The sequence below is a fragment of the Somniosus microcephalus genome, chromosome 22 (assembly GCF_052327205.1).
Source record: "Somniosus microcephalus isolate GS21.2 chromosome 22, FLI_Smic_1.0, whole genome shotgun sequence".
Lineage (NCBI taxonomy): Eukaryota > Metazoa > Chordata > Chondrichthyes > Squaliformes > Somniosidae > Somniosus > Somniosus microcephalus.
Genome location: NC_141008.1, coordinates 60,998,857 through 61,023,542, shown reverse-complemented (window position 1 = coordinate 61,023,542; position 24,686 = coordinate 60,998,857). Strand labels below are relative to the sequence as shown.

Below are 24,686 nucleotides of genomic sequence, written 5' to 3'. Positions count from 1 at the left end.
AATGCTGGCACTGGCACAATGGGCCAGGTGACATCTTTCTGTGCTGTAATTTATTATTCTAAGTGTGGCTCCCACCCCCCATGTATTGGGACCAGCAGCAGTAGTGATAGTACTCACTTGTGTAATGTGTATTGATAGAATTAGCACTTTTACAGTGAGTGTTTCTGTACAGTTGAGACTAGTTGGACACTATCAGAATTCTGGTTGTAACATTTAGGAGATACTTGATTTAATCGTATTGTAATTGGGGCTGATGTGCCTCTTATTCCTGCCCCCCCTCCCTCCCCCAATGCACCATATGTAGAATTCCCAAACGTCCAACGGAAGAAGCCGGTACTTGGGTATCTATACAACAAGAAACCTCACACTCGTTAGAGGAGCGGGACCAAAAAAAAAACGTGGGATATGAGTCAAAGAAAGCAGATACTGGTTTCTGGTGTAAATGATACAAAAGGTTCAAAGTTTCTGAAATTTCCTTCCGAGCCAGTGCTATCAAATGAAGCTTCCAGGGGACAAAGATTCATCCAAGAGCCTGCTGTTTTTGGATTCCATTTAGTCTAGTATGCGTTTCTGAACCTAATTCTAGTTGTCATTTGTTTTTCCTTTCCCTGTGAAACTACTTTTTGGATAAATCCTCAATTTTTGGGTCTTGGAATTTTACACTTTTATTTCATGAACTTGGATTAAATTTGTATCTGTAATCAGGATTTTAAAAAAAAAGTGTTTTTGAAGCGCAAGTATCTAAAGGGACCAGTGAGCTGTCTGTATATTCACGTGAAAACAGTATTGGGCTGTAGTCATATCTAATTTGAAGTTTGAGTTGTGAGGAATTTAAGCTCAGCACACAAGATTTAAGAAAGGTCCTGTAGGATGATGTTGTTTTTTGCTATCAAGCCACCATCAATTTTATTGTTTTATCTTCTAGCTTCACAAGGGAGGATGTAGCCTTTTCACCAGTATCCTGTTTCCACCTACACACTCAGTTGATTGTACAGTGTTGCATTCCACTGCTGCGAAAAATCTTTAGGATGCAAGTGCTTCCTTCGTTCAATAGCCTTCTAACATAAATCATTTAGAAATAGCACCAGACTGTACATACAAATGTTATGTTTGTGGGAGTGAGTTATCATGCAGTCCTTTGACCTCTTGCTCCAATCCATCTCAGACTGATGGGATGAAAGTCTCTCTCTGCTGGTTGCATGGGTCCTGACCCCCCCTGACCCTGAACACGGGGGGCCCCACAAGGATGTGTGCTGAGCCCCCTCCTCTACTCCCTCTTCACCCACGACTGTGTGGCTGTTCATGGTTCCAACACCATCATCAAGTTTGCGGATGATACCACGGTAGTAGGCCAGATCACCAACAACTATGAGTCAGCCTACAGGGAGGAGGTCCAGCATCTCGTGAAGTGGTGCGCCGATAACAACCTGGCCCTTAACATCAAGAAAACCAAATAAATCATTGTGGACTTCAGGAAGTCTAAAGGCGGAAGTCACGCCCCCATCCACATCAATGGGGCTGTGGTGGAAAGGGTGGACAGCTTTAAGTTCCTCGGAGTCCACATCACAGAAGACCTCTCCTGGTCCCTCAATACCTCCTCTCTGGTGAAGAAGGCCCAGCAGCGCCTATATTTCCTAAGGAGGCTGAAGGGATGTAACCTGTCACCCCTGATCCTCTCTAACTTTTACCGCTGCACAATAGAGAGCATCCTGACGAACTGTATCACAGTATGGTATGGCAGCTGTAGCTACTATGACCGGAAAGCCCTGCAGCGGGTAGTCAAAACTGCCCAACGCATTACCGGCACCCGGCTACCGACCATAGAGCACATATACCAGAAACGCTGTTTACGGAGGTCACGGTCCATCATCAAAGACCCTACCCACCCCAGCCACAGTCTGTTCGCCCTCCTGCCATCTGGGAGACGCTACAGATGCATTCGCACCTGTACGACCAGATTTAGGAACAGCTTCTTTCCCAGGGCTGTCATCCTACTAAACTCCACAAATAAACTCTAAAGCCTGCACATCTGCCAAAGCACTTTATTATGGTTATGTTTATGTTAATGTATTACAAGCCAAATGTATGTTGAATGTTTAAATGTCTTAATCTAAATGTACACTCTCGGGAGCCGCAAGCCTACATTTCGTTGTACTGCACTTGTGCACTAACAATGACAATAAAAGTTGATTTGATTTGATTGTAACGAAAGTGGCCCATCTCGGTGGAGTTCCCAACAGGCAAAAAGCCATCGTGCGCCATTGCCCATAATTTGGCACCAATTAGCATTCTTACCCAGTGAAGCTACAAGAGTGGCTGGGGTGGGAAATAGAAATGTTGCAATGTAGGTAGGGCAGCTGTTCTGAGATTGAGGGAGAAGAATGTTATTGAAGCAGAATGAAGGACGACTTAAATGTGGCACCGCATCTGACCTGTGACTGATTAATGGTAATACGGGGTGCCAAAGTAAGAAAGGATTCCATTCCCCAGCATTGCTGTCACTCAAAAATTCACTGAAGTGTGTGATATAAGCCTTTAACTCTGTTTTGGAGAGTACCTTCTTGTAAGTCCCTTCCTTATGCATTCTTAATTGGATTGCAATTAAAAAGTTGAATAGTTCTTGATCTGTGAGTTTTTTTACCATTGAACAGGAGGTATTTGCCGTTCTTTTAGTGTGAAAGGCACTGAATTGGGCTTACACTTAAACAAAAGAAGGAACTTACATTTATAGCACCTTTTCATGTCCTCAGAACGCCCCAAAGCGCTTTGCAGCCAATCAAATCTTGAGCTAAGGCTGACCGCAAAGGATCCTTGAAGCTGTCGCAGATTAAATTTTGTATGTATGTATTAATGCGCTGTTTTCTTGCAGGCTACAATCAGTTAAGGGTTCATTTAGATTTGTGAATGAAGTGGTCACTTCCTCCTGTCCTAATTTTTATTTTTAACAGTTATTTTTCTAACCTCACACCTCCTTTTTAGATTTCCTTGAGGGAGTTTACCTGAACAGCCCATGAGTAGCGATTTGTGATCTTCCTATGTACATTATGAATTTGATGTTGAGTAAAATTATCAATTGCATTCTATAGAATAAATGACATTTTTTATTAGCGATAAACCCCAACAACCCGAGATTCCAAAACTCAAGGTGAACAGAAAATGGAAACTTTTAAATGCCATCTAAGCGAGCTGTCACTCTGACAATAATGGTACAACTTGATGGTAAGCATGTGGCAAGTGATCCGTGTCTGTCTCCGGTTATACTGATCATGTTTATTAACCGTCCAGGCAAATAATTTGTTGTCAATCATCTATTCTGAAACTGGCATTTTTCAGGATTTCTTATTCAAGGTTGCAGTACTTTGCCAACAAGTTGCATTGCATACAGTAAGTGTAGAACTTTTTGGGTGTTGCACCATGCAAAATCACTTGCCTATTAATAATATTGTGTAAATGTTTTTATATCTTGTATTTTATTTTGACAGGCGGTTGGATGACAACATTCGAACTGTAGTGAGAGGACAGACCAATGTAGGACAAGATGGCCGACAGGTATAAAACCACATTTCTTGATTGGTGCTCTTTTATAGTCTGTGTAACGCCTGAAATTTCCAATTTAGTCATGCCTGAGTGAATAGCTGCAAACTGAGTTGATGGAGGGTAGAATCAGTTGCCGCTCATGGACAGTTCTGGTTGATTTGATGATGCCTTGCTTGCGTCAAAGAACATAAGAAACAGGAGCAGGAGCAGGCCAATCGGCCCCTCGAGCCTGCTCCGCCACCCAATAAGACCATGGCCGATCCGATCCTAACCGCCAATCCACTATCACAGAACCATCTCCTGAATCTAACAGAATTAGACACACGAAATAGGAGCAGGATCAGGCTACACGGCCCCTGGGCCTGCTCCGCTACCCACAGGGCCATGTCCGATCCGAACCTAGACTCCTGTCCAAATTCCTGCCCGCTCCCCGCAACCCCCAACTCCCCCTACTTCCAGGAAACTGTCTATCTCTGTCCTAAATCCATGTAATGATGTAGCTTCTACAGCTTTTTGGGGCAGCATATTCCACGGACCCACCACCCTCCTACTGGATTCAACCATGAGCAACATTTTGGAGTTTAAAAAAAAAATAACAGTAGGATATAGATTTTATTTCCCACCCCTTATCCATGGTTCCCGTCCCGGACCTAGGAACAGAACACAATAGAGGAGTCTTGTTGGAGCTTGGCAGAGTTTGGTGATGTTGAGAAGCAGAAGGTTATGGAAGTAACCAAGAGGGCAGGGAAGCTGCAGCTTAAGAGGCCATGAAGATGTTTTTAGAAGGCGAGCAAGCCGAATACATCAGAAGGGAACGAGCATGATTAAAGTGTGACCAAAACATCTCTTGGGAGGGTTAAGAGTGGGTACTCCTAATTTATTTGGAACAAAATTCTGAGCCCTGAACCAAAATTTGTCTTAAATGTATTTGTTTGTCTGCCTCTTTCTTTCTATCTCTCTACCATTTCTGTCTATCTCTTCTGCCTCTTACACGTTCTCCTGCCTCACTTCTTTCTCTTGCCCTCCTCCTTTATCTTTTCTTTCAATTGTCACTTTCTCTCACTTCTTGTCATTAATTCTCCACCTTTATTCCTCTCTTTTGTTCATTTCTCCACCTTTTGCTTCCCCTTTTCACATTTTGGTGGGCCGGCAAGCACTTGGGGTGGATTGGGAAGCACTCAAGCTGGACTTGCAATTGAGTAGGCAAGATCAGGATTTACTTGTGGCGTTCCAGACATGTGGGTTAACAGGTAGGCTGGGAAGCACTCAGGACTGTGGGTGAACATGTAGGCCAGGAAGCACTTGAGTCAGGCAGGCTGACAGCACTCCTGGTGGGTGGGCAAGGGAACACTGAAGCATGGGAGGTAGTTTAGTCATTAGAATTTAACCGAATTGGTGGATGGAGCCAGAACGACAAGATCGATGTGAACTGCAGCCGATTGGTAGGAACTAAGGCACTGGAGCAGAAACGGCTAACAATGTCCAATGTAATAATCGAGCTCCAGCCAAATACTGCAAATTGAGCATCCTGCTCCTGACCCACTAGTAGGCCTCTTGAAGAGGTAACTCTGAGTAAGAATAAGCATTTTATTCAGCATGGTTTCATTTTCTATATGGGGTCCTTATGTTCTCTGTGTTTGTTTAAAGGTTAATTTTTCACTTGGAGAAAAGTTGAAGGTGCAGCTCACACCAACTTTACAATATTTTTCAAGTAGTTTGATTTGTCACTTCCTGCTATTTGCCACTTCAGGATTGATAGCTTTTAAAAAAAATGAAAAATTTACTACTTCAGTTTTCTGTTGTTAACATGTTCCCCATTAGTACTTGCTTCAATATGTAAACGGTCAGGTAAATGACCTAAAACGTATAAGCGGATTTCTAGCCGGTGAGAATTAGCAGACAATGAAAGCAGAAATTTGCCAACCGATTTGAACCCAACGTTTTTTTTTTATTGGCTCACATTTAGTCAGTTGGATAATGGATAAGTCCCTCTTTCAGCTAAGCATTCATTTGCGCCTCATAGTCATGTGAAGGACATGACACTACGAGCATGTACTTGGTGCAAGGCATTTAAATATATAGATCGATGCGGTTTCCTCCTAGAGGTTGCTTTCTGAGGCTGAGGAGCCCTCCTAGCTCATCCGTCGAACATTAGAGATTGGTCTCCTCAGTCTTGCTGGATATGTATAAGTGATTTTAAGACTGTAATTTAATCGAAGTGTTCTGATCTCTTCCAAACCTTTGAGACCAGTGCAGTTCCCCCATCCATATGGAGATGCTCATATTCTATAAGAATGCCAGTGCAAAAAACAGATACAAAAAGGATTTCCCATTTGGGGCCTATTATTAAAACAGAGCGCTTCCGGTAGTTTGAGATTCTTTGTGAAAATATGCAAGCTTGCATTTGTGAAAGTGAAATGCAGAACTCTACAGGCTCTTTTCCCTCGCTGCTCTGGATTCAGGGCAGCGGTACGAGACCTGTCTCCTGACACTGTGCTCTCTGTTATTTCTCCACCTGATGCAAGACATCATTTGGGAATACCGAGGTCCCTTTACTGCACATGCACGCAGCCTAATGATATTATTAGAGGCTGTTGTTTCAATCTCTGATCGGCCAGCTTTGATACTGCTGACGCCATGATGTAAGTACACTAAACCGGACCCCTGTGTTTAGTGAGTCGGAGGTGGAACCGGTGAATTTGGCAGCACCCCAAGACCCCTCGAAAAAGTGGCTCTGTGCTGCTGCCAAAACGAGACTGGTTGGATTATTTATTTTCCCCGATTGTAGCTGACAGTGGGAGAACCATGCCTTCGCCTCACCAGTACCCGTAACATAGAAGTGTCTAAAGAGAAAGAAAGCAGAGACTGAAAATGGAAGTGATAGAGAGCAGGTTCTAAATATTTACGGCTTAAATTGTTTTTATATACGCAAGTGACAGCACGTCAAGAAAAGTGTGGAAATAGGTTAATTGTTTGAATGCATTGCCTTTGTGTGCTTTCAAAGGAAAATGTGTGATCTTGTAATGTGTGATATAGTAACACTGCTAAACAAAAGAAAAGCTGAAGTCATTTGCAGCAGTTCTGTAGGGATATATATAGTCTGTGCTGAATTAGCTGATCTCAGCCACAGCAATACGATGGCCTTAATGTCCCCAGGGTAAAAAGGGGAAAATTCATCTGGTATCCCATTCCTGATTATCCAGTGGAACTTGTCTGTGGATGCACTTTGAGTTCAGGGCGTGATGCTCCTACCTAACCCAGTGTATGACTGCAGGAGAGACTGGAAGAATAAAGAGAAATAGTTCTTTAGAACCTTATGTTCTCCAATTGTTGCTGCTTCACAATACAATGAATGCACATATTTAGGAAAATGCTCCAGTGCTGTATCTGGAAATGTGGCTTCATATTGGATTTTATTGGGTACTTTGCCTTTTCAGCTGATGTCTGTGGGAGTAAGGAATGTGAGTGGAAATCTTTTATATTAAAAAAAGGTGCAACTTGCAGATGACAATTGCTTCTTAAAGTGATTTGTCCAATCTTAACTTTATTGCTGAAGATGCCCAGATAAGCAGTAGCAAAAAGCCTGGTGACTATCTTGGTGCCTGTCACTTATGGTGCTGTTCTACTACTGTCTTTGCTGGTTTTTGCTTTGGTACGAGGAACGAAACTCCTGGATTTCTGTAACTCTGCTTTTCTGGAGCTTGTGTGAGTGGCAGATCGTTTGTTGAGCGTGGCAGGCAGTATAATTTTGGTCCATGGAGCCATTGCATACTTGATGGTTAATGATCTCACATAGCATTGGGCAGTATAAATGGCAACCTGTTCTTCTGGCCCTTTAGAGTACTTATTAATCAGATGCTAGATGGAGTTTCTCACCAGGGTAAGACTTTGTCTTTGGGATAAGGAAAGCAAGACTGTCAAAGTCATCTTTCACATCTCAAGCTGGTCTTTAATTGCTTGATCATGTAATAGCACTGACTACAGTCACGGAGGACCCTGGCCTGGAATACCATGTCCCCCTCAGTTAAGGATCTAAAGGACCACAATAGAATTGAATCAGTTTGTAACCAGAGATGCACAATAATGTAAATGATCATGTGTAACTTTAAAAAAAAAAAAATGGCTCTGTCACAAACCTGCATCATCATAATTCATGCCTCAGCAGATATCACATCTACCAAAGAGCAGACTTCCCCAATGGCTGATGCAGTGGCTTTAGTACAACCCAGCAAACTCCCTGAGAGGGCATCAGCGATCTCCTTGCCTGCTTTAAATTTAAGTAGAAAGGCTGGCCGAAGCTGCGAGCTTCTGTGGACGAGTGAGGTTGTAGTTGGTGCAAAGCTGTTTGAGATTCCTTTCTGGCCCTGATAACTGTACCATCTCTAGAAGTAGTGTAAATCCCACAGGAAATGGGACCAAGAAAAAACAAACGAGGAACAGATCAGTTTACTGGACTGTCTTCACACATGTTACGGCTTCCAGATGTCGGTTTCACTCAGTACAGAGCTTCCATTGTTGAATTAACGGTGAGGCGACAACGTTCTATTGGTTTCAGAGTGATGAATAAACGACTCTTCTACAAATCCTGATGTCAGGAAAAGACCGTTGATATTTTGGTTCCTACTGGTACTTGTGCTAGTTACACATTCTCTTCCTCCAATAATTCACAAAACATCACTCTAATATTACAACAGCTAAAGTTCAATTTAGACTGATGGCAAGCTAATATATTAGCTGCTTTTTAAAAAACAAGTGCCATTACATCTGAATTGGTGATTGGTGCTGGCTAGCCTACATTTATTGCCTGCTCCTTGATGCCTTGGATTGTTGTCACAATTAAGTGGCTTGCTTGGTCACCTCAGAGGACATTCAGAATCAACCACCTAGGCAGGCTCCCTTCTCTCAGGGACATTTGTGAACTAGTTCGATTGTTAAAACAATCCAGCAGCTTTTCATGGTCATTTTCTTCCTGGTGCTAGCCCACAAATTACCAGTTCAATTTCACAACTTGCCGTGGACCTATCAATCTCCAGGATACTAGCCAAGTACGATCACCAGTACATCACCATGCCTGTTATTTACATGAGCACATGGGTGCTATTTTTCCTTGGTTTGCACTGTTACCCAGGTTTTTCTTGTGTTTTTATTCAGGAAAAATGTGTTTTTACATTTCTATTTTCACTGCTTTATGTTCTTGCTCCAGCTGCCGTTGTGCCATGTACTATTACTGATCAGGGAGGCAGGTTGTCTGGTCCCAGGTCTCTACCAGTGCCACCATTGAGCTATCTGCTTGAACCACTCTGTGTTTTGATTTATACTAACTCAGATCGCACTCCATAAACTGCAAGTCATCCACATGCCATGGCCCATGCTCTCGCCCACATTCCCATCACACCAGTCCTTGCTAAGCTTCACTGGCTCTCTATGCCTCAGAAAATGGACTTTATGATTCTCGTCCACACTTTCAAATCCCTACGTGGCCTCGTTCTTTCCTACGTCCGTGATCTCCTCCAACCATATGTCCCAGCACACACCCTCTGCTCCTACACCACCAGCATACTTAGCAATTCTCGCTCCCTCTGCTCCATCATCGGCAGTTAATGCTTCAGCCACACATCCGCTCCATCACGAAGTCTGCCTATTTCCACCTCTGTAACATTGCCCGACTCCGCCCCTTGCCTCAGCTCATCTGCTGCTGAAACCCTCATCCATGCCTTTGTTACCTCTGGACTTGACTATTCCAACGCACTCCTGGCCGGCCTCCCATTTTCCACCCTACATAAACTTGATCTCATCCAAAACTCCGCTGCCCGTATCCTAAGTCCATCAACCCTGTGCACATTGACCTACATTGGCTCCCGGTCTGGCAACGCCTCGATTTTAAAATTCTCATCCTTGTTTTCAAATCCCTCCATGGCCTCGCCCCATCCTACCTACGTAACCTCCTCCAGCCCCACAATCACCCCCCACCCCCCGAGATACCTGCACACCTCTAATTCTGGCCTCTTGTGCATCCCCGATTTTAATTGCTTCACCATTGGCAGCCGTGCCTTCAACTGCCAAGGCCCTAAGCTTAGACATTCCCTCCTAAACCTCTGTGCCGCACTCTCCTCCTTTAAGATGCTCCTTGAAACCTACCTCTTTGACCAAGCTTTTGGTCACCTGTCCTAATATCTCCTTATGTGGCTCAGTGTCAGATTTTGTTTGATAACGCTCCTGTGAAGTGCCTTGGGACATTTTACTACGTTAAAGGTGCTATATAAATGCAAGTTGTTGTTGCTGCTTCAACCACAATGCCCCTTCTGGAGCTCCTTCCCTCAGCACCTCCAATCTGTCACCTCCTCATTTCAAAAGCCTCCTAAAGACCCTTCTCTTTCACCATGCTTTTGCCCCTCCTAATTTCTTCCATTTCTCCCTCCTGCTTGGATCCACCTCCTATTAAGCACGCTGAGATGTATCTCTATGTGAGGGGTGCTGAAGAAATGCATAACAATAATGAGATTTAAAATTTAGAATATATGGAAATGTTTGGTTTTTTTTTTACACACCACGGTAGGCCTAAAGGACCTGTGTCTCAAACTAGGATTTATTAATGATGTGATTCTGCCACCAACAGTGTATGGTGAATAGAGACAGGCATCTTTTTAAACAAATTTCAACAGGAGTAGCAGTCATGTTACCAGGTAGGACTGGTACTTTTAGTGTGCCGGAGCTGGCTAAGTTTACTGCAGCTACGTGTTCATACTTGTGTAGTTAGACCCTATTCCCGTGCGCTGTTTGGTACACTAGTACATTTATTGTTGGCCCTATCCTTCCAGCTAACCAGGAGTCCAAATGAAAGGAAGAATTGGCTGCATATAGAATTGATTACCGAGTTTAAAAAAAAAAAAGATGCATACTCTGGGGCACCTCTGATGGCCCAGTGAGTAATTTTTTTATTCATTCACGGGATGTGAGCTTTGCTGGCAAGACCAGCATTTATTGCCCATCGCTAATTGCCTTGAGAATGTGGTGGTGAACCGCTGCCTTATACAACTGAGTGGCCACTTAAGAGTCAACTGCACTGCTGTGGGCCAGACCGGGTAAGGATGGCAGATTTCCTTCTAAAGAACATTCGGGGTTTTACAACAATCTGGTTTCATGGTCACTAGCTATTTATCCCAGATTTATTTAAATGAACTGAAGTTAAATTCCCCAGCTGCCGTGGTGGGATTTTAACTCATGTCGGCGGATCCTTAGTCCAGGCACCTGGATTACTAGTCCAGTAACATAACCACTATGCTACTGTACCCCTAATGTGGTGTGATATTAAATCAGGAAGGTCCCAGGTTCACTCTGTGGTCTTAGAGTTAGCTGGGAGGCACTGCAATTGGGCTTAGTGATCCTGGGGTAGAGAGGTGGTAAAAATGAGCAATAATTCCTACTCCTGATCACTATTGTGAGACCCTCGCTGGAATCTGTGCGCAAACATAAGGTAAGGATAGGATCAGTCTTGGCTGTGATGCCCCCTCTCCACAGTTAAATACTGTAGCCATCTGATACTGCCTGCCTAAGCTTGCACATCAAGAATGGCCACTTTGGCAAGCGACTGGAATGTAACCACTTGTCGGCATGTTGTCACCTTCAGGGAAATGGGGCAATGATTCTACGTATTAATGCTAAAATGTTCTTTGTGTAAGTGTTGGCAAGTTTCTCCAGAAGGATAAAATACAGTTCACTCCCCAAAGGAAAATCCTGAACTTTTAGAAAGTAGTCAGAATATCCATTATTATTTTCAGTGGGATATTTAATTCCACTTCTGAATGAGTTAAATTCAAGATCGTGTACTGCCATTCCGTTATGGGAATGTACGGTTGTTAAATGAATGATGCCTGCTTTAGAACATGCTCTGTGACTACGCCAATGTTATAAAAACCATTCTTGTTGCTAAGATAACAAAATGCCTTTTGGTGTAATGTGAAACCTCTGATTGACGTGCAGCATTCTGGCCAAGTGTAATGACCGAGGACAAGAACATAAATGACCTGATGTAATGTCAGTTGTGCTGTGGAGTGACACCAAGGAATGCAGAGGGTGGAAATATGATGTAGAAAATGGGCTTCGTATAAATGCAGGTCAGAACAAAAAGCGATTGCTACAACTGTGGGGGGAATTATCCAGCAGTTTTATAGGTGTAAAGATGGTTGTGATAATTCTTGGAAAGTTTCTTCGATTAAAAGATTAATGTGATGGATTGAAGCAGGACTTGGGTGTAACAACTCTAAACTCATAGGGCTGGATTTTCCCAGCAGAGGCGGGTTCGCGGCGGGAGAGCTGGTTGGCAGATTCTGGTCCCGCTCCCGGCTACAGCCGCTCTATCGAAAGGAATATCCGTTAATAATAGGGCTTGTTAAGCCCGCCCTGCGGGGCTGCTGGCCAATTAAAAGGAAGCGGGTCTGATGATGTCATTTGATGACCCGTCATCAGCCAGTTTCCTTAAAGGGACCATGGCTGCATTCATTTTGACAGTTGTGTTGTCAGTGTTCTGCAGCATTGAGGTGCTGCAAACACCGACGAGCACTGCACAAAGGTGCACGGCTACACCCAGGCTCTCCCATGACTCCCTCCATATGCTTGTGGAGGGAGTCACAGCACGCAGGGAGGTTCTCTTCCCTTCCAGTGGGCAGAAGAGACCTCCCCAGGAGACCGATGCAGCCTGGTTGCACATTGCACAGGAGGGCACAAGCAGGAATGTCGTTAGGAGGACCAGGCTGCACTGGCGCAAACCTTTCAATGATCTCGGTAGATCACGAAATGTTACTGCCAAGCCCCACAATCTCATCCTGCTGTGCCACTCATCACATCCCCATCACTCTGCCTTCTCTACCCTACTCCTGCACAGCCTTACTCACACCAACTTACCTTGCACCTCCACCTATCCCTCTCTATCTGCATTATCACTTCCCCATCTCACTAGCCACCCTCATCCTACTGCAATCATACCAACTAGCAACACACAAGGGTAGGCACTTGGGTGGTTTATCCAATGTTCATGTGAAGTTTCTGGAAATGTGCTGTCAAACATTGAAAACGTTGTTTTGAAGACTTTGCATTCTTGGACAGAATTGTGTGCACCTTTGGAAGTGGCTTAGTGGGTTCCAGTGAATGGTGAGACATAACGTCCCCCCCCCCCCCCCAAAGGTGATGAGTGTGAAAGGAATGGCTTGGACATTGTAGGGATGCTTTATGGTGTTGGTGTGGGGTGGTGCCAACCTAGTGCATCATGTGGCAGCCAAGGTGTACAGTGTTAAGTGCAACATAGCTGGACATCGCTGGCACCCCGGGCAGCAATCTGCACGGGTGATGATGCCCTGTGTCCAGTGTGGCATCAGTTGATTGCAGAGAAGGTTGGTGGTGTTGTTGATGTTGGGGCTGATTGTGGAGGGATTAGGAGGACCAAGGTGAGATTTTTTCAAGGGCACCGATGTTGCTGGAATAGATGGCAGCTGAAGGTGAGATGACAGAAGCGATCTGTCAATGGTGAGAGAGTTTGGGCCAAGGAAGTGACAGTGGTTTACTCGCCTCCGTGTAATGAGGTGACAAGAGTTTACTCCAAACACTTCCAAACCGCATACAGCTCAAAAGTTTCTTCCAAGTCATGAAGGCTCAAGCTTCTGACATTGGAAAGTGACCAGCTGTGAAATGGAAGCTTTCATACCACCTTTGCAGCTGTCACCTATTCACAGCAATGGGGAAACATAGAGAACCCAACCTACTTACCTGACATGATCTCCGAACGACGTGAATCCTGTAAAAAATGTGGTAAAATAGAAAAAGGCTGGCAAAATAGTAGTAAACAAGCACTTAACAAGCAGTTAAATGTTAAGGCGTAGAAATTGACTATAGCCCCGTATGGGGCGCCAGCCTCGCCAGGGCGCTAAAAGTAGCGCCCCGGAAGCAGTCGTGGCCGCCCGCTGGAAATTCAGTTGGAGCGCCCCAGAGGGAAGCACGGCACTACGGGAGGCACCCCGCATCCCTCTTGGGGCGCTGCAACTGAATATCGCTGTGCAACGTGCCGCAGCGCCACACGCTGTGGCACGTCGTGCTGCGGTACTGCAAACCTTCCTCCCCTTCTTAAAGGGGAGGGGCCTTGTGCAGCGTGATCTGGGGCCCAGCTGGGCCCCCGAGAATCGCGAGTGCCGGCAAAAGAGCCCGGCACCGAGGAGAAGTGCCGGGCTCTTGGAACACAGTCGGCACTCCGCGGGGGAGGGGGGGGGGTTAAGGAGGCCGGGGACGGCAGCGCGGAGGGGTGCTGGCAGGCGGCCAGCAACAAAAATGGCCGCCCCGCACCTCCTTTAATTAGCACCTCTACCGCCGCAGGTAGGCCCCCCTGAACCGGTCGCACATAGCGTCCGGCGTTAATTCAGGGGGCGCAACTAAATATCATGATCGGGGCTTCAGCGGGGCGCTGCGCACACCGATGACATCATCGGTCACAGCGCTAACGGCTAGCGCCACCATTAGCGTCCCGCTAAATTTAGCGGGTGGCGTGGCCAGTGGCTTCCGACCCACTTAGCGCCCTCTTAAGGCGCTAACTGGTGGCGCAGCCCACTGAATTTCTAGGCCTAAACATCTTAAATGCCTCCCCCGCCACTTGGTGTCAGGTATGTTCTGAAATCGCAGACCCTACACTCTGGAAACTTACACAGAGGCGGGTTCGCAGCGGGTTCCCAACCCGCTGTCAATTATTGCGATTTTTGACAGCAGACCCGTACTCTGAGCGCCGGCAAAATTCTGCCCATAATTTCTGTATATAAAAGACCATTTCAGTTCTCTCTCAACAGTGGTCATTGTAACTTAAGGGTCTTAGAAGTTTTTGTGAATACAATGCCAAGGAGTGTTATTGTAACCTGGAAAGCATTATGTATTCTTCTGGATATGCATGGATTGTAGACAGTAAAGAAACAATTGGTTTTTTTCCCAGAACACCACTATTTATAAAGAAGGTATGAAGGTGCTCAACCATTTTAAGAGCAGATTTTAAACGGCCTGCTGAGTTGCAATTTGCTCTTATAATATTTATTTCATTGACTTCAACAGCAGTCTTTGAAAAATTAGTTATTGTACAGATTTTATGTGAAATGCAAGGAGCACAGCTGCAAACCTCAAGCAGCTTGTCAACGAAATTAGTGATTATTATTTAACTGATTGCCGCCAGTCTTTGTGGGGTGTGGCGGTGTGTTTTGATGGTAACTTTGATTCTGTCTGTACTCGCTCATGGGCATGAGCCAATATATCACGGCTTGTCAGCGCATTCACAAAATGGTGGGTTTGCGTGGTGTGCCCGGGTTATAAGAAAACCTGCTGCACCGTACAAAGTTAAATGTGGGAGAGTGGCACAGTTAGCTAACTTTCCCAAGATCCGAGTTGTAATATGAAAGCAGCCTTGAGGACTCAAAAAATAAAAATTAACCGACATCAAAGACAATGAGATTAGAGGGAATTTCTCATCCTTTCCCTTTGCCGCTCCCAATTTGTCCTAGATAAGACAAGTAATATTGTGTTGATAGCTTGAAAAAAGAACTAGATAAATATCTGGTAACAAACAAATTGGAGGGTAAGTAAAGATGTAGATACATGAACTAACACTCAGTGGAACACAGTGGTTCCTGAGATGCTAGGACCATGGAACTATCAAAACAAATAAGGCAACTGGTGTTGGATGTATAATATAGGATGTAAGATAAGCTAGGTATTCTGGAGTTGTAATTGATTGATTTTTTTTTGGAGAAGATGGGAGAAACTGTGTTCAGATTTAAATTTGGTAGGGTTTACAAGAGGGAAGATTTATATGGCCTGACGAAGGAATGGACTTCATTTAAGTATATTGTTATATCCGGAGCTTTACTCGGAGCTCCGGCACGGCAAGAGAGCCCCAGGTGGGCAGAGGAAATGCTTCAAGGACACCCTCAAAGCCTCCTTGGAAAAAGTGTAACATCCCCTCTGACACCTGGGAATCCCTGGCCCAAGACCGCACAAAGTGGAGGAGAAGCATCCAGGAAGGCGCCGAGCACCTCGAGTCTCTTCGCCGGGAGCAAGCGGAAGCCAAGCGCAAGGAGCGCACGTCAACCCAAGCACCCCGCCCACCCACCCCTTCAACCACCGTCTGCCCCAACTGTGACAGAGTCTGTAGGTCCTGCATTGGACTCATTAGTCACCTGCAAACTCATTTTTAATGTGGAAGCAAGTCATCCTCGGTTCCGAGGGACTGCCTAAGAAGGAGAAGAGGTTATATCTTGTGATTTGCTTTCTTGTGTTTTGATGCATCACACCTTTATTGCTGGTAATTTCTTTGTATCTTTCTTTCTGATGCCCTGTAGTTAAGTGGAGAGTGTAAATGAGGGGTGATGCTCCTGCAAGGAAGTATCCATAGCAGTGGCGTTCTCCTACGGTAGGCTGACAGGAAATAGCTGAAGCCTTTATAGTTTCACAAAGTTCTGGAGTGAACTGAAGCTATAAGAAGCCAAGTGGCTTCATCAGGCAATATTCTAACAGATTCATTGGCAGTGAAAAGAGACACACTGGAGAGTGGGAATGGAACTGAAGTGGAACCAATTTCCGTTTCATCCCAGCAAATCCTGAGCAGGAGATTGGATGGATCACAAACTGGAGCAATTCAACACAAATAGCTGGCAGCAATTGCAGATTGGCAGCTCACTTGTGCAGATCAAATCTGCATTGAGATATTCACAGTAACGGTGCCTCTCAGCCACAGAAATGGCGCTATTTATCGTTGGTGTGAGGATCAAATTGTGATTAAAACAAAATATTAAATTTCTGCAACTTTGCAAGTGCATAGTTGTTGGAAAAGTTAACATTCGCAATTGCTTCAAAATTCATTCATGTTTGAATGTAAAATCACTTAAGGTCAGTTGTTTTGTAGTCAAAATTTTCAGCCACAAAAGGTTAACGCCTTCTGCTAAGAGGTTTGAGCTGAATTTTCTTTTAAAGCCTCCCTCTCACCTGTTGTGGCTAATGCATGCTTTATTTTCAAATGGTTTTGATAAAATCACCTTACTTGTTTTTCATTTAAGATATCTTAAGAGGCCAGATTAAATTGTGTTTTTATTTTATTAACTGAAACGATCATTTTTGTGTGAAAGTAGGAGGAGGCAGAGAGAGAGAAACATTCTGGGAATGCATGTTTTGAACCAAAAGTTCTAAACCGAGCACACTGCAACCGTAAACTATTAATGACATGTCTTTTGAAGTTGGATTCGGAAACCATCAAGAGTAACATCCACCTTTTTGAGTTTGGTCTATTGTAGATTATGTTTTTGCTGTGAATAAGAACCAGATGGTGGTGGTTGACATGTAGAGTGTTTGTCGCTAATACCATTACTTTTGGAATGGATATGTGGAATTGATAGGTTAAAGGTGAAGAGGAGTTCAGCTGTTGCCCCAGCAACTCTTGAATGTGACATTTCGCCTCTCGCGAGGACAAATTAACATTGGAGTGATTATTAGGAAATTAAAATGTGATATTTGAAACTTTTGCTTATGTATTCTTGAACCCTTTAAAACAAATCAACTCTCTTGGTGTACAGGGCTGGTATATCCTCCTTGTGTTATCTTTACATTATTTCTGTAATGGGAAGGGTGTGTGAGTCACCGTGTGCAACATGTCCCAGTCAATCTGTGATAAATTAGTCTGAGTTGCTGCAAGAGAGTACAACTACAAATCCCTGCACACACAAGAGCATTGTGGCAAATCCCTGTGGGAAATGAAAGTCATTGCAGAGATCAATGGGGGGCCAATCTTCCCAGGGAAATCCAAGAGAGTGGTGAGGAGGGATAATCCTCCCTTGAAGTCGATATCTCCATCCTCAAGCTTTCTGTGCCTAGATGACCATGTACTCCAGTGTTCAGCCAATGCATACAATGCCTCTATTGGTGAAGTTTTGGGGCTGCAAGCTGGAAATCTTAAAATGAATGGTACACTTGTCATTCCTGATGTCATTCTTGATGTCAACAGGGTATTTGACTTTGGCAAACTTCAGAAAAAGGCTGGCATTTATACAGCGCCTTTCACGACCTCAGGATGTCCCAAAGCGATTTACAGCCAACGGAGTACTTTTGGAGTGTAGTTACTGTTATAAAGTAGGAAACACGGCAGCCAATTTGCGCACAGCAAGTTCCCACAAACAGCAATGTGATAATGACCAGCTAAGCTGCTTTAGTGATGTTGGTTGAAGGTTAGATATTGGCCAGGATACCTGGGATAACTCTCTTCGAAATAGTGCCATGAGATCTTTTATGTCCACCTGAGAGGGCAGTAGGGGTCTCGGTTTAATATCTCATCCGAAAGACAGCGCCTCCGATAGTGCAGGACTCTTTCAGTACTGCACTGGAGCGTCAGCCTAGATTTGGTGCTCAAGACACATGAACCCGCAACCTTCTGACTCAGAGGCAAGAGTGCTACCCACTGAGCCACAGCTGATGCTTCATAGTCAAGCCTGAGCTGTCACTACCCAATGTCTGCATACTTGCACTTATCAGTTGTGCTCAGTGGATAGTGATCGTGGACAGGATTTATGTATCTAGCCCCTCCCTGTATCCAGTTGCTGGGGGCAATTGTACTGTAATCCCAGCTGAGATCAGCGAACTGGGCAGGTATTGATAGTTTAACCTGGGACTTCCTGTACTGTCTGGCTCAGTTCTGCATCGGGCAGTAAATTTGCAAACAGAATAATCAGGAATCTCAATTATTTTTTTGTTAATATTATAATTAAAAGTTTGATATAAGTTGTTGTTTGATATATTTTGATTGCAAAAGTAGTTTCCCCTGATCTCTGCCAAATGATTGAATTAAGTTTCCAAAATCCGAAATATCCAGTGTCCTGCAACATGGACAAGAACACGTCTGTGGTGTATTGTCCAAAGACCACCTGCTGTATGTAACCCTAGCATTCAATTTGAGCTTTCCCATGGAGACCAGATGCTGCCTTTTTTTTTAAGTGTTATGTACAAGGGGTGAAACTGTTCATGAAGCATTGCAGTTGTATGGTTGCAATGAGCCACATAAGTTGACAGCAACATTTATTTATTTTAAAAAGCCCCTAGTTCCATTTGGAAATAAGGAAACTGCTTCGAGTTAAATTGCCAGTTTGCTTTATAGTGTAACAGGAGTAAAATGATGGCAAGCTACTTAAATGAAGTAGATGCTGGCGAGATGGATGAAGCTCTTTCAACACATCTCTTAACACCCTGTTACTTTTCTCTAATGATTCTTATAAATGTCAAAGGGCTCCACAGAGATGTGTCTGGTTAATACGGAGCATTTTTTTTAGGAGCAGTGGAATTAAATTGATCATCATTGAAATATTCTCTGATTTTTATAACTCTTCATTCTAAAATACAATTGCTATATTAAAGTAATACTCTGCTCAAGTATTGTATTACCACAGCACCTGGTGTTTTGCTCACAGATAAGTAGGGAAAACCTGAGGGGAATAGCAGTAGCTCTATCTGTTGGCTGGAAGATGTCCGATGTAGGGAGACCACAGAGGAGAGGAGGGAGGGATGAAAACGTTTTGCAACAAACCATTCATAATACAGGAAACTTTGCGATATCCGGCACCGACGGGACCGGCGTGATGCCGATCTATGAAAACTTCCGGACAGACCAGCGCTAATGTTGAAGGATACGGAGGTTTTCATCTCCGTATCTGACAACAAACACTGTTGCTTAGCAACAGCTTGTAAACAGTCGGCCCGTACCTTGGAAGCGTCTCTGTAGCTTAGCAACAGCTTCAGAGAGGCTTTCCAGAGACTGACTGTTTAAAAAAAATGCTAGGAGAAGAAAAAAAAAACTAACAAAACGGCTGCTGATTTCTGCCATTAGATCGAGGTTTCCGGACATACAACCTCCGGATAAACCAAAGTTTCCTGTACAGTGGTGTGAATATTCCATGGAAGGTACAACATGCGGTTCTGTCTTTCGCTAGATTATATGCGATGCACCAGCATTTTGATCTGAATATAAATTGTTACAAATCAAAATGAGAAAATATAAATTGTGAGTTTGTAGTCTTTGGGCTTTCTACATAAATCTTAATTTTGAAAAATAAGGACAACCAAGTTTCTCCGACCAACCCCCCCCCCCCCCCCCTCCTTCCAAGAGAATTTTACTGATTTTGCAAGGGAATTTGGTATGACCCCAGGAAGTGCCACTCCAGCTGTCATTGATATAAAGGCCTTGTTTACAACAGGCCTTGAAGTTCCAAAATTTACAGGATGGATGTCATTATGATCATATCAACATACTGATGGCCCTTTATTGCCCATAAAAGCCGGGGCACTGAGTAGCAGTGAGTTAGTACACTGTGACTTTCATTGCTGGCACTAGGATTTAACCAGCCAAATTGACTGGGTGAAAGTTGTCTTTTTGTGCATGATGCAGTGGACCATTGCAAAATGAGTTTGGCTAGGCATTAATAGGACAAAACTGCTCATAATTCTGCACTGTTTGGCACCACATTGACGATCTCATTCAGAGAAGCCACAGATAACTGGAAATATCAGCGGTGCAGTATGGCATCCTCTTCTGAATTTGGGTTTCGGTTATGTGATGGAGTTATTGGGAGGTATTATCCTGCATCTGTCTTGTGCTGTACCTGAACTTGAATGCATGATGGGCACACTGGTACACTGTGTCCTCCTTGAGCACAATAGAATCACAAAGATATATTGAAAATAATAATGAGCAGTGCAGAGATTGGTCAGACTGGTTCATCATTGGGTATCCACAGTTGTAGAGGTGATGTCCCACATTGCCACGACTCAATAGTGCAGCTTAATAGCCGAAAAATCAGTGTGGGTTTACATCCAAGCCAAAGTAACGCTGGAACCGACGTTTACTGAGGCTCCGCAGTGTGTACAATTCTTAATTATCAAGAAACGCTGTCCCTTTGCCAGTTTACCAAATTTCACAATGAACTAAAACCAAATGTGTTCTGGTGGCTTGTTGTATCTGAACTTCAAATAACTTGATCTGTGTTTTTCAAAAAGAAAAAGGTTTTATTTCTTCCCATTATCTTAAAGAACAAATATACAAATTTGGCTTTATTTTCAACTAAGGTACATGTAGCCAATGCAAACGAAATTGTGATGTGTCTTCTGAATCTGATACTCCGACGGCTGCATGTTGGCTTTTGCTTTCAGTGCAGGCTCCAATCCATAAATTAGGATAACAGGGAGTGGGTCTGTTTTTGTAGTACAAGGTTACTGAAATTTCCTTTTGATTTATGTTTCTTTGAAATCTCACGCAGTTTTGTGAGGAGGCTGCCTGTTGGAGTGAATTATGCCAGCTTCATTGATTTGTTGGGGAGGAGGGAGGAGCAGAAGAGCAAGGGAAAGAAAAAGAGAAGTCGGGCTGAGTGGCCTTCAGGTCAGTTGCTCCATGGCTAGCGACCTGCGCTTGGCTCACTGGTGGCGACATCTTGCCCTTTATCAAAGCCTCGCCGCCTGGCTATACTTTATCCCACCTGCCCCGCCCAAACCATCACCGTGGCAGTGTGGGAAATGGTAAGAGCAGTTGAGTGGAAACATTTGTTCGGGGGGGTGGTTGAAATTGGATTTTGGTTAGAAGAAATTTTCAAATTTAGACTTGCAAAAAGGATTCTTTGTCTCAAAGTATCATTCTTTCCCTGGAAAATGTGGTGTTTATAATGGCTGGCTCTTTGTAGTGCCCAGCCATTCAAAATTGGAAGTAGATTCCAAACAACATAGTGGATAGTATGTGGCATGCAGGAACACAAGAAATTTAATGCTTTTGAAAACCAAAAGGTCAAGAGGTTTGTACCGGGGGATCTAATATTACAGGGAATAAGAACAAATATCTCATCTTGTGAATAGTTCCAGAAAAAAAAAATGGTCGTGTGCATGTTTCTTAATACCCAGATGCACACTAACCATAGAAAGGATTGCTTTATTTTTGTGCTGGAGTCAGAAGTGGGAGCATAGTAGTCAGACATTCTTAGGTGTTGGTTATGGCTTGTGGCTGTCTCGCTCCTTTACCTTGAGAATGTGGAAAATCCCACTCAGTGGAATGCGTTTCCTGTGCACACTGAGCAGGCTGGGTCACTGGTACTATAGTGCTCACTAAGTATTTTTCCACACAGTGAAAGGAGCATTCCTTCCCCAGCTGTAATTAAAGATCAAGGTTGTCATTTTATTTTTTTAAGTATCTTAAGTGTTGAAAAATATTTTTTTCCTAAACTTACTTTTTTTTTTTAACTTGGGAAAGTTTTTACAGATAAGTTAGAAGGAACTGTGTGAGAAATCATGCCTTATTTATGTTTATCGGAAAAGGAACAAATGCATCATTTGTTTCCAATGGGGCGAGGTGCAAGATGGGCAACTGATCCAATCCCATCAGTTTCCCGCCAGGCAGGTTACGTTGAAATGACTCCCTCCGAGACTCTCACTTTTGGAATTACCTCTTCCAGTAGATGCAGTTGTCAGTTAAGTAAAATATATGTGAAATATTACACTGTAAAAAGCCTTCTCCCCAATGGCTCAAAAAGCTTTTCAAATAAATAGCGGAGCCATGCAGACCAAAAAGGGTTTGACCTGCAATCTGTGCCGAGCTAGCTGCTGTGAAGCAGGATGGCGATGGGGACGTTCCATTTGGCCTCAATGCCCCCGGAGTTAAGGAGGGAAAAATTGGCCAATGTTCCCACTCCTGGTGGTTAGCTAACAACCCCTTGTGGGTGTGTGCACATCGCACAGGCACAGGATTGGGGTTGGCGGTGATGCCCCTCTCCATTGATGGACAGCCTACTGATTCTCACGAACGTGGCTCCCGTCTGAATGTACGAGGTGCCCAGCACCAGTGGAACCACTCTCTTGCAATGAATGGACTCTTTTTTTTAGAAAGGAAGGTAGAAAATCTGAACGAAGAAAAAATAAAAAGGAGAAAAAAAGTCAGCTGTATTGGCAGTTCTGGTGTGCTGTGCCCCATATTAGTGAAACCCCTGCAGTTCCTCAAACATAAGTCAGTCTTCATTGACAAGGAGACGATAAACAACTATAACATTGTCAGATCAGCTACATTTTTGTATGACAGCTAAAAGTACAAATAGTTGTGTGGTCCACTGTATAGAATACATTTTAATGGACCCTGTTAACAACAATTTGTATTTATATAGTGCCTTTAATGCAGTAAAATGTCCCAAGGGACTTCACAGGAGCGTTGTAAAACAAAATTTGACACAGAGCCACATAGATATTAGGGGCAAAAGAGTTAAGGAGCATCTTAAAGGAGGAAAGAGAGGTGGAGAGGTTTAGGGAGGGAATTCCAGAGCTGAAGGCTTAGGCAGCTGAAGGCACGGCCACCAATGGTGGAGTGATTAAAATCAGGGATGCTCGAGGCCAGAATTAGAAGAGCACAGATATATCGGATGGTTGTGGGGCTAGAGGAGATTACAGAGATGGGGAGGGGCGAGACCATGGAGGGATTTGAAAACAAGGATAAGAATTTTAAAATTGTGGCATTGCTTAACCGGGAGCACAGGGGTGATGGGCGAATGGGACTTGGTGCGAGTTAGGACACGGGCAGCAGAGTTTTGCATGACCTCAAGTTTACGTAGGGCAGTACGTGGGAGGCCGGCCAGGAGTGCGTTGGAATAGTCAAGTCTAGAGGTAACAAAGGCATGGATGAGGGTTTCAGCAGCAGATGAGCTGAGGCAGGGGCGGAGTTCCTAACGGGGTTAGGTGATGTAGGAGTTCTGAAGGACGGTGGAGCAGAGACAGTAGCCATGGGAAACAAGTACGTAGCAGCAAAGCAAAGAACATTTGGCAGCATCCAGAGCAGGATGGGAACCATCAAGAACAGATTGGAACTAGCCCAGCACGGAGTGAAAAGTCCCAGTGGAGGAATAGAAACTGAGCCTGGCTGAGTCAGAAGGTCATGGGTTCAGCATCTAATCTAGGCTGGCACTTCAGTGCAGTACGGAGGCAATGCTGCACTGTAGACGGTGCCATCTTTTGGCTGAGACATTAAGCCAAGGCCCTGTTTGCCTGCTCAGGTAGATGTAAATGGGTATTGGGAGGTGCGAGAGAGCAGCTTGGGGAAAGTAGCCCTCTGATTTCTCCCTCCCCCTCGTGAGGAAGCAACTCTCACATTGCCACAGTAGGGATGATGGAGATTGGAAAATGGACAATGTGCAGTGGTGGGTGAGGGGACAAGAAATCCATCTATATTCACTCAATGGCACATTTAGGGTTAGTTTTCTAGTTTTCACTTCCGTGAAGGGACACGTAACTGATGAATGTGCTCAAGTTGAAGAAAGGGAAGTAGCATCACACGTATATACTTGTCCATAAGAGTTGCTTCAGTAAGAAAGGGAAATCTACTCCAGTGGAGCTGCTTCTTATTGGTTGGGCTTGCTTTCTTCTGCTGGCTGAGAGCATTTATTCTGATTGGCCCAGCTGACCAGGATGACAGCTCCCTGCCATGGTGAGTTGTTTGCATGAGACTGAAATCCGGTGTTTTCACTCGTGTTACACACCATTTTAACAGATAACCAATAAGAAGAAACTGAGGAAGTAAAGCACCTATAACTATCAAAAAAACACTTGCGTGCTCTGTTTTCCGTCTTACCATTTTACCGACTAATGCACAAAAAGGTCCTCGATTTGTCCTGCATAGAAACACGGCGTGTGAATGTGAGTATTGAGATCACAAGCCTCAACGGCAGTGTCTATCACTCCTTTTTTAATTTAGTCGTCGGGAATGCAATTAGTCACATCTGGATTCCCAATTAGCCACGTGTGGCTAGTGGCCCATGTATTGAACACCACTGTCTTGGGTTGTAATTGGCAGTGGGAGTTCGAGGTGTAACTTGTTGACTGCTGTTGTAGCTGTCAGGCTGTTTCTGATCAAACCAAAAACTACACACACCAAATATAGCATGTGATTAATGTGGTTAGCTTTTAAATTCTTTAAATATAAGAGTAACCTAAATTGATAGAAATGCAATTGCATAATCTATAGCATATAACAATGTAACTTTTTTTCCGTCGTAACTGTGCATCTTTGTATTCTGCTTAACTGGGTACTTTGATGTGGGTTCTTGTTATGTACTTTTTTTGCACTACTGTCCTTA

General features: G+C 44.0%; 1 protein-coding gene across 4 annotated transcripts in view; it reads left to right on the top strand.

Annotated features, from left to right (window-relative positions):
- The window catches only part of vps53 (VPS53 subunit of GARP complex), a 254,920-nt gene that overhangs the window by 29,041 nt on the left and 201,193 nt on the right, over positions 1–24,686 (top strand). For 2 of the 4 annotated variants that reach the window (XM_085964898.1, XM_085964899.1), the window contains exon 4: positions 3,483–3,549. The exons of 1 other annotated variant lie outside the window; for it this stretch is intronic. In XM_085964898.1, coding sequence (XP_085821024.1) covers positions 3,483–3,549 — 67 coding nt within the window. Of the gene's footprint in view, positions 1–3,482; positions 3,550–11,516; positions 11,652–24,686 lie in introns of those variants that run through there. One more of the 4 variants, XM_085964902.1, reaches the window with a different exon arrangement.